Below are 10,022 nucleotides of genomic sequence, written 5' to 3'. Positions count from 1 at the left end.
CGGAGATAAAAAATTTGGGCTGAAAAGAAATGTATCCGTGATGCGTGAGTTAGTGGGGCAGTTTTCGGATTTTTGTGTTAATGCTGTTAGTGCTATACTTTTATTTATGCCCTTCGAGAACTTTAGTAAAGTGCTAAATTATTTATGGTGACATATTTAGGTGTTTTGAATCAAATATTAAGTATTTCGGAAGTTTAAAGCCCTAGTCGCCGTTTTGCTGGAGTGGGTGGGATGTGGTTAAACGAAACTGTTTTCTTTGAAATATTGAACACTGTATATAAGAAGGGTTTTACGCTCTATCTCAAGTTATAATGTATGTGATATTATTTCACCGCGGCGGCCCGGGTTCGATCCCGGGTCTGGTCAAGTGAGATTAGTGGTGGACAAAGTGGCGCTGGTGCAGGTTTTCCCCGAATACTTCGATTTCCCCTGCCAGTCTTCATTCCACCAATCACCCTCACCTATCATCTAAGGCTAGTACAATAGGCCAGAAGTGACCTCGGTACAAGGGACTTAGTCCCACCCCACTAGCGATAAAAAAATAATATGTAACATATTCTGTTTTGAATGGCATTAGTGGGGGGGTGCGTGGCAGCGATGTGCAGTGTGGAAACCTTACAAGCTTTCACGCTGCAACCCATGAGGTTTATAGAGTGTGTTTATGTATGCCTTGTGTTCTAGGTTTTGATGCATATAAAGACTTCATATTAGTATAACCTGGTATATTGTTGGCATTAAAGTAGAATATTTTGATAAGTGCGAAGAAGAAACCACGTACCGTCCACATCAAGTGACAACCACAGAATTGCATTGCTTTTGAATATGAACCTTACAATTTAAGTTTTAAATGTTTCCCTTATAGGAACTATAGGATTGCCCTTCTTCTCCATTTCACGAAATTGGACAACACTGTAAATTAAATGCCTGGTTTGGTTCTATAATACTCCTTCACCAGCATGGTATCTCATAGGTTAATATTTGCCTTAAGTAGAACGAGAGTTTTAACACAGTTTGTGATCATCTGTGATTCAGATATTCCAGTAATTTTAAATTCTGAAATGGCTGTAATTTAAAAAACATTATTAAATTAACTAAACAACTAAAATTACTGAACCCATTGCAGACACTGAACTGAATGTTGTTGGAATCACAGATAAATGTTTTGAGGTGCTGGATATTAACCACAAACATAGAGTGGAAAACAAAACTGAAGGTACAAAGGAATAGTTTTGTGGTGCTGAATGTAATTGTTGTGAACAAAGTCAAATGCAAGATTTTCATACTCCAGAACATGTGTTCTCTCCAGTAGTACATTTTGGTCAGAGAGGCAAGGTTAAAAGATCACATTCATCAAGCATGAAGTCAGCTCAAAGAAAAAAGTGTTCAGTTGTTAACCAGGAACCCAGAGAACTTAATGGGATCAAAATTAAAGGTGATGACTGTACTGAAGACACTGAACCTGCTGTTGGGACCGGTAAGTAAGAACACAATTTGTAAACTGCAACTAGTAGATTTATAGGGTTGAACCTTGAACCTGCAGATGAAACTGAGCCATCATCATTAGGGAACTCCTCACTGAATGGTGCTGTATAAAATGCTTTTGGAATGTTAGTAGTTATGACTCCATTCTGTGATATATCAAGTTGTTCTTCATCCTCCTGTTTAAGTGACTAACTCCACAGAGCTGAAGCCTTCTTGAGAAGTCAACAATTGTTCAGCTACTCAAGAATTTCCCAGCAGTTTATGCAACTCAAAAGTTCATTATTGTGTTCACAAGCCCTTCTTAAGGAGCCGCCAATTCTGCAGCTACTCAAGAATTTCCCAGCATTTTATGGAACCCGAAGGTTCATTACCATGTTCACAAGAGCCCTCCACTGGTCCCTATCCTGAGCCAGACCAATCCAGTCTGTACCATCCCATCCTATCTCTCTAAGCTCCATTTTAATATTGTCCACCCACCTATGCCTTGGAAATGACTAAGAAGATGCGGAAGGAAATGGTCGTGACTTAATGTGGTGTACTGTCTTGACGAGTCCAGGAGAGGTTGGGCAACAAACCCTTATACCTGAGCCCTTGATATCATCTTGAGAACCTCATATATATCATTGTGTCCTCAGTATACCATTTGTGCAGTAAACATTCTTTTTTAAATTGGATGTGAAATACATACTTTCCTACTTTTGTTATCTCACTAGAGAATATAATTTCTTTGTAGTACATTTTGAACTTATGTGTGATGTTAATTTATAGATGTGATTTGTTTTAATACAGTGTATTTCATTGGTAAATATAAATTATTACTTCTAATTTGTTGTATTTCTCATTCTGCAAGGGCATCTGTATGTTGATCTGAGGCTTCCTGAAGGCTGGAGAAGGAGTGTTGTGCAGAGAAAGAAGGGTGCAACAGCTGGCAAATTTGATGTCTATATTTTCAGGTAAGAACCAAGGTTGTTCCATAACATTGTTCAGGGGACAAAATAGATACAAATGTACGTAAAACAGGCAAGGTGAGGAACTGGAGTGTCAGTTTCTTTGTAGATAGGGGCTACAGAACCATTGAAGAAAGAATTGCAGGAGATTATGACTTGATGACATTTGATAAAAGCTCTGCAGAGCAGTATTTAGCCTTTCCCCAACTTGTTTTACTGTGGAACCAATTTGGTGCTCATAGTATCAGTTCCACTCACACAACCTTGCAAATGTAAAACTAAAATAGGACATTTCTTTGTGTGGTACAAGTAAAATAAAAGAAAGTCAATTATATAGTTACTTTTTAATGTAATAGAATGAATTCCACCATTACAGAAATCAATCCATGGAACCTTGCAGTCAAGTATCTTTGTTATATATGTATAGGGGGAGGAGTGTAGTATTGGTTTCTGAAGCACTTAATGTTATTTCTGATTCCTGGCTATAAAATTTCATCAGACTCTAGTGCTGCATATTGCACTGTTGTGGATTAATTCTGGCATTGCCAATTATTTTGATTTGGGAATTTTGTTTATATTTGTTCATTGGGGTTTATATATCTGTCCAATATATTTTAGTGTCAGTCAAGCTCTTATATGAATATTATAACAGCATATTCATTGTCTTGTGCATGGAAGATGATGGGTTTCAGTGGAAGCTTTGAATTTCTAGCAGCACCAGGAAGTATGAAGTTCTGATGAGAAAGGCCAGACATTAGTTTCGATACAGCTTCAAAGTCGGCGCACCCTAAAATATAATAGTAAACATGTGTGATGTATATATTAGGATTGCTAGTCTATGGAGGTGCTTGCAGGGTAATTATGATGCAGTTTCTCTGTTTGAATTGCTCCACTTAGAATACTGACTGATGGACATTCATCTGTGAATGAAGTAACTTGAAATATTGAGTTTCCAGCGCATGGGGTACAATTCGGCTCCAAACTGAGGATGTTATACATCTTACTTTGGGACAGTTTGGACAAGTTTGTCATGTGCTCTGATTAAAAAAAATTATTCAAACAAGGAGAAGGACACTTATACAGTATTTCCTTGGCATTAAAGTTATTCACAAAGATCAGAAGTAAATATATTTATTATTTAAGTGAAACTGAGTTAGAAGGCGAATTTCAGTTGTGTTGCTTACTTAAACCACTGTGCTGGCTGTGTGCTTAAACAGGGAAATAATACAAATGTAACATATTGGTTCTACTTTATTTAGTGTGTTTATGCCTGTGTTTTGCTTTGACCTTGAAGTCTTGTGTGAACTGGCTCAGCCAGTTTCCTGCAACTACCTGTATTCTGTCACTCGCATCTATCATGTAAGTTTATATGCAATGGTGCACAACAAAGATAATTCATTACCTTAATTATCCCATGACATCAAAATGCTGTCAGGTAGACTGGGGTGTAGTAGGGATGCCAACCGCTGTTTAAAATGGGAAGGTGGTAGCATTCATATGGACAAGCAGTGAAGCACATTCTGATGCCCTGGTGAGAAAAGTACATGACGGAAATGTGAATTCCAGTCAAACGTGATGTATGTATAAGTCAGTTGTGTTACTTCTGTATAAGTTTTGCAAGTTTTGTTTTGAAAAATGAGCTTGTGAAGTGAACTTAGTTTGTAATAATATTTTGTTGCAGTAAGCCATGACAATTTTCTACCCTATTTTGCCCTGCTCACACTGTATGATCTCTGATAGTAATACAGACTCAAATTTGTGCAGCAGTTGGCAGCACTGGTAAATTGGCACATGTTGGTGTATGGCTGTGATTTAGCAGTTTGGGTCTGTCATTAGGATGTTGCACATACATTATTATCAAGGGTAGCATGGAAATACCATTTATTTTTTTCTAAAGGCATTCTGGGCTTCTGATAAAAGTGATGGATACCCTGCTTCACCTCCACCAGGTGGGTGGAATGGTCAAATACCATACCAGGGGGTACAGGCCTCTACAACAACACATCATAATTTATCATCTTTCATGTTCTTTGTTCTTTTAAAACTGTCACTGACCAAATCCATGACTGGCAGAAATGCAAAAGAAGAATTCCCGTGAATTCAGTGCACTAGTACCATTTGTAATCTTGGGGACATCATTTGCAATCTAGGCAGATTTAAAGTTCTGTCTTCAGAGATATGCACATCATTCTTTTGAGGTCTGAACTTAGATTCCCCATGCTTTTAAGGTCCCTCTAGTATATGTTCTCTTTTGTTGTATTCATAACTGTATCTAATTATTTTTGTTTGTTCCTTTTGCCACAAACTTGTGCACAGGTGTAAGAATCTTGGCATCTTAGCCTTTTGCAGATAGCCAGATTCTAAACTCCAATATAATGTGTCGTAAAAAAAAATGATGTAACATTAAAATAGCTTTTGACTAAAAACTATGAAATTATGTAACAAAGTGCAGAGCTTCATTAAGGAACCCCAGAAGGAAACATTTTATACGTGTGCTCTTGTGTGCAGTCTTTTGTATTCCTCTGATTCCTCTATGGCTTACGACAAATTGTCTTTTCAGTCCTGAAGGAAAAAAATTCCGCTCAAAAAGGGAGTTGAAACGATTTCTGCGTGGGACTGCTTTATATTTAAATGCTGATGACTTTGATTTTTCTGTGAATGGGAGAGCTGTTAAATTGGCAGGTAAGGTTACACCCTTCTGCTAATAAAATTTGTTATGTAATTTTGGTATCAAGGATTGCTTTATTGCATTTAGTTCATGTGTAGAATTTGTTTGTATTAAACTTTGGTTGCTAAATATAACTGAAAACTATAGATACCAGTTTTATTGCATTATTTTGGAATTTGCTTTTACTGCACAGGAGACCCTGAAATTATCAACAGAACAATTCAGGATTCAGATTTAATTGATGACAGGGAAATAGCCAATGAGATATCAGCAGAATCTGACTGCAGAAATTTTCAGGTTAATGCCGAAGACCTGTGGTACAAGAATGGCCCAAATATGAATTTTGTGGATGGTTCTGAGAGCAGGGAAGCAGATACATCAGTGCAGCCATCTTCGACATGTACTCTGAAATCAAATGAGTCTCTGGGTATATCCCGAAGAGTAACGAGTACCTATTTTGCTGGTCATGGAATGTGTAAAAGAATTTCAAGCACACTTCATGATTCAGATATAAGAGACAGCAAGGTGAAAAGAGTTCACAGTACCAGTTCAGTACAAGACGAGCCAACGCTTGTGTTTAAAAGAATTCATGAAGAAGAGACTGAAGAAACGACACCAAAGTTTGATAATAAAATACTCCATTATAATATTGATGACCTGGTCTACAACACCTTTCCCTCTGATAAAAATCTGCTGAAGAGTAATGTAATAACAAAGTGGACACCCCCTCGCTCACCTTTCAATTTGGTACAAGAACACTTGCACCATGATCCTTGGCAGCTGCTTGTTGCTACAATCTTTCTGAACCGTACTCAAGGTACATCTTTTATATTTATATACCATATAAATGGGGTGGAATGCGTATAGGATATTGGTGGGAAAGCCAGAAGGAAAGAGACCACAGGGAAGACCACGACGTAGGTGGGTGGACAATATTAGAATGGATCTTAGAGAGATAGGATGGGATGGTATGGATTGGATAGATCTGGCTCAGAATAGGGACCAGTGGAGGGCTCTTGTGAACACAGTAATGAACCTTCAGGTTCCATAAAACGCTGGGAAATTCTTGAGTAGCTGCAGAATTGGCGGCTCCCCCAGAAGGGCTCAGCTCCATGAGTAAGTAAGTATATAAATGGGGTGTAAACAAACCTGTGTTGCTCATCCTTGATGAGTGAAAACCCAAGGCTGATGAATACAAAAATATTTTGAAGAAAGTTGTCTTCTTGGTTTTGGCGCCGTGTATTCTTCGTTTTAGCCGACGTTTCGGAGGAGCGTATCGCCTCCATCTTCAGAGCAGGTGAATTGGCTTGTGAATGCAGAGAGCAGTAGCTGTAATGATTAGGAAGTGAAAGGCGCTGCTTTATGTAGGAAGTAGGCAGGGGGGTGGTTAGGGAGAGCGGACCAATAGGAGCAGTGGAGAGCGTGATGAATAGTTGTGGGTTTTAGATTTGATGATTGGATTTATTGGACACCTGTATTACAATTATGCTTGATTACAACTGCTCACACACATTGAATTCCACGTTAAGGACATCTGTTTTACAAATCTCTCCCTGTTGTCTGGTTCTCAGAGTGGTTTCTACTCTCTTAACTTCTCTTTCTGGATCTCTGTATCTCAGACTGAACTAACTTCATGCGGACTGAATACAATTCACCGAGTAGAACAGTTGATTGTTCTCTGTCATTCTCTGTTACCATGAAAATGTTCAACAGTCTCTGGGCAACACCACGATTCATACTAGTGTACTCATTGCCGTGGAAATGTGTTTCAGTTAGCTGTTGTAATGGAAACTTAGTGTTCACTTAGCCGTTGCTCATCAATGGACCTCTGGCACCACTATTCCAGCTTTCAGGCATTATGTCACAATATTCTATATGTCAGTTCACTACTACTATGCGTAGTCTGTTAGGTGGGTACCAATGTGTTGGAGTAGCATTCTCCCTTAATCTTCAGGGTACAACAGAGGTGGTGGGAGTATGATCCTCTGAAATGTTGGTATCCATGTAGCAGACTCCGTGGTATCATAGTTCATATTACTATAATAATCTTCACTGCTGTGAAAACCTGAAATCATATTTCTGCCTCTTTATCATTTTGCTTTTGTCTGTGTCAGATATCAGGCTGGAATTTTGCAAACTGAGGTTCTTACCTCAAACACAGACTGTGAAGAATAATTTTATGTCGTGTAAGCCGAAGGATTTGCCATCTATTGTGCTCACGTGTAGTTAATACTGGGATTTGAGGTTCTCAAAGCAGGGTGTATTGAGATATATGGTCTTCTAGTATGTGACACCATGCTGTCTGGTAGGATGGGCATTAACATTTTGGAGGAACTTGTAGCCTTCATTTTCAGGACAGGTACATATCTACTAAACTGCATGGTATCTCATTCCAAAAGACTGTAATCTTTGATATTGTACTGAAAATTTCTGACACCCATGGATGATGCTTCAAAATTTTTTTAAAATTTGTAACTATATTATTTTCGTACATTTTCAGAATATCTTGCTGCTTTTTGTCTGAGTCATGCAAACAATTTAGAACTTTTTAATTGATTGTGATGTGTCCATGCTCGTAATTAAAAAAATACTTTTCTGGTTCATACTAGGTTGTTGAGAAAGGTACTAAGTTAAAATGGTGGATCTGGTGTCAGTGCTAAAAGCATTGTGCAATTATGTTGTGTACAGCATATTTTATTAGATAATGGACAGTGTTATTAATTTTCAGCTGAGGTAGCTCTTCCTTCACTGTTCAAATTTTTTGCTTCTTGGCCGACACCTGAATCAATAATAGATGCAAATCAGTTGGACATTGTTCAGTTCCTACGTCCATTGGGTTTACAAGAGACACGTGCCTATGCTATCAAGCGAATGTCCCGTAAGTATTGGTGTGGTATTTTATTTTGTAATTAGTAGTTCCTTTAGGCTCATACAACTCCCTATCTAATGAACAAGGTTCCAAAGTTGTGGTAAATTAAAAGTTTACGCCATGCTATTATTCATGCAAATATTCTGGAATACATTACATTGTAAGTTTTGTGGTAAAATTAGTATAGTTCCCTCTTAAGAATTTTGCTGCTGAATGTCACAGGCAGATGGATAGAACCCCTGTGTTTGATTCATATGTGCATTTTCTTTGTTTAAATATATGAGAGCTCTCAGATCTTCAGTAACAAAGTTTGTCATATAATACATAATATAATTGGATATATGCAGTAAAACTAGCAATTGTCATTTCTTTAAGGGCTATTTAGTTCGATGTTTTGGCAATTTTTAGTTACTTTCCTAATTTTGAAAAACTGAAAGTAGACTTATGAGATTCTGTGAATCCCCCATCAACTTTTGAATACCTGAACCACTCTTTATGAAACTTGGTATGTATACCATGGCACCTAAACCCATCTCACTGGTGTATGTCATAAATCCTTCAAATCCATATGTGTGTGTATCCCAAAATTGTTGGTAGGCAACAGCTCGGTAAAAATGTTACACACACAATAGAAGTACTGTTGGATGCAATCGTTTTTGATGTGGTCTATGTCATATCAAAGGAAAGTAGGTCATTAGTTCTTCCCAGAACCTCTTGTTAGCCTACTTTCTTTATTTTGTAATTTAATTTTGCTGTTAACATTTTATTTTAAGTGTTACCAGATTTCATATTTCTAATTTTTTAGTCTGTTTTTTTATTTTGAAATAATAAAAGCCAGTGTATGTGATCACCTTGCTGACTGTGGGTCTGTATGATTATCCCCACTGTAACAACTTTTACTTGTACAGATCCTTATGAAGTTTGCTATGTGTATCATACATCTGAGGGCATCTTAATGGTGTACTTTATAAATCTCTCCCATCAGTAATATCAGCATTGTTGCCTCCCAACTTGCTAAGGTAATAATAACATTAATGTTACTTGAATGTCAGAAATGAAACTTCATGTGCATAACATGCCATCTGAAAAAGCATGCTCCTTAACCCCCCACCAGTCAGTAATACTATCATTGCACCCTCTCAAAATTTTATTGTATTATTGGTTCCACTAAGTATACATAGTAAAATGGTTTTCTACTTATTATATCAAATACTCAATTTGTAATGAAAGGAAAGTATGCAGTTCTTCCAGAACTTCTTGTTTTTTATTACTTTTTTTGTAATGCATATTATATCCTTATTTCAGGAGATTATGTGACAAAGAATTGGAAGAATGCAAAAGAACTGTTTGGAATTGGAAAGTATGGAAACGATTCTTACAAGATTTTCTGTGTCAATCAGTGGAAATCAGTGAGACCAACTGATGTGAAACTCAAAAAATATGTGAACTGGCTGTGGACCAACCACAGATCTCTTGGATTGTGTTGAGAGTTGTAGCTGGTGAAAATACAATGCTTTGGCTACTTGATTGTTGTACAGGAATGATTTTAAGATTATAATATTTTAAGAGTGGACATATAGAAATTAAAATTACCTGAAAGTATAGAGCCTGCCTGGATATACTGCTGGATGTCCAACTCCTTGAGTTAGGTCTGTCTGTTGTCTGAAAATCTGAACACAGAGGGTGTAAGGTTATTCTAATGCAGAGTTTGTTTCTCTCCATACCTAGGTTTGCAACTAACTAACTAGCTTACTTCATGGAGCTGAGCCCTTCTTGAGAAGCCACCAATTGTGCAGCTTCCCAGCATTTTATGAAACCCGAAGGTTTATTACTATGTTCACAGGAGCCCTCCACTGGTCCCTATCCTGAGCCAGATCAATCCAGCCCATACCACCCCATCCAGTCTCTCCCAGATCCATTTCAATATTGCTCACCCACCTACATCATACCTACGTCCCACACTGCTAAAGTGTTAGGAATCTCACACACGAAAATGTTTGTCAGATGTTTTAGCTTATGCTGGAGCCTGTTCACAGAAATGTGGTAATAAACTAAT

General features: G+C 37.6%; 1 protein-coding gene across 12 annotated transcripts; it reads left to right on the top strand.

Moving 5' to 3' along the window:
• On the top strand, nucleotides 1-9,568 carry LOC111871135. Of its 12 annotated transcripts, none has more exons than XM_033754107.1 (8): nucleotides 8-160; nucleotides 1,124-1,213; nucleotides 1,307-1,474; nucleotides 2,333-2,435; nucleotides 4,990-5,111; nucleotides 5,291-5,914; nucleotides 7,826-7,975; nucleotides 9,272-9,568. In XM_033754107.1, exons 1-8 carry the CDS (start codon nucleotides 145-147, stop codon nucleotides 9,451-9,453), a joined length of 1,455 nt encoding a protein of 484 aa, XP_033609998.1. In that variant the 5' UTR covers nucleotides 8-144; the 3' UTR covers nucleotides 9,454-9,568. The 12 variants fall into 12 exon arrangements, with proteins under 12 accessions (XP_023719759.1, XP_033609998.1, XP_023719756.1 ...); XM_023863986.2 differs by having other exon boundaries at nucleotides 10-125; XM_033754108.1 differs by having other exon boundaries at nucleotides 31-44.
• The last annotated feature ends 454 nt before the right edge of the window (nucleotides 9,569-10,022 follow it).

This window comes from Cryptotermes secundus, unplaced genomic scaffold (genome assembly GCF_002891405.2).
Source record: "Cryptotermes secundus unplaced genomic scaffold, Csec_1.0 scaffold250, whole genome shotgun sequence".
NCBI classification, from domain to species: Eukaryota; Metazoa; Arthropoda; class Insecta; order Blattodea; family Kalotermitidae; genus Cryptotermes; species Cryptotermes secundus.
This window is presented reverse-complemented; position numbering and strand designations above follow the sequence as displayed.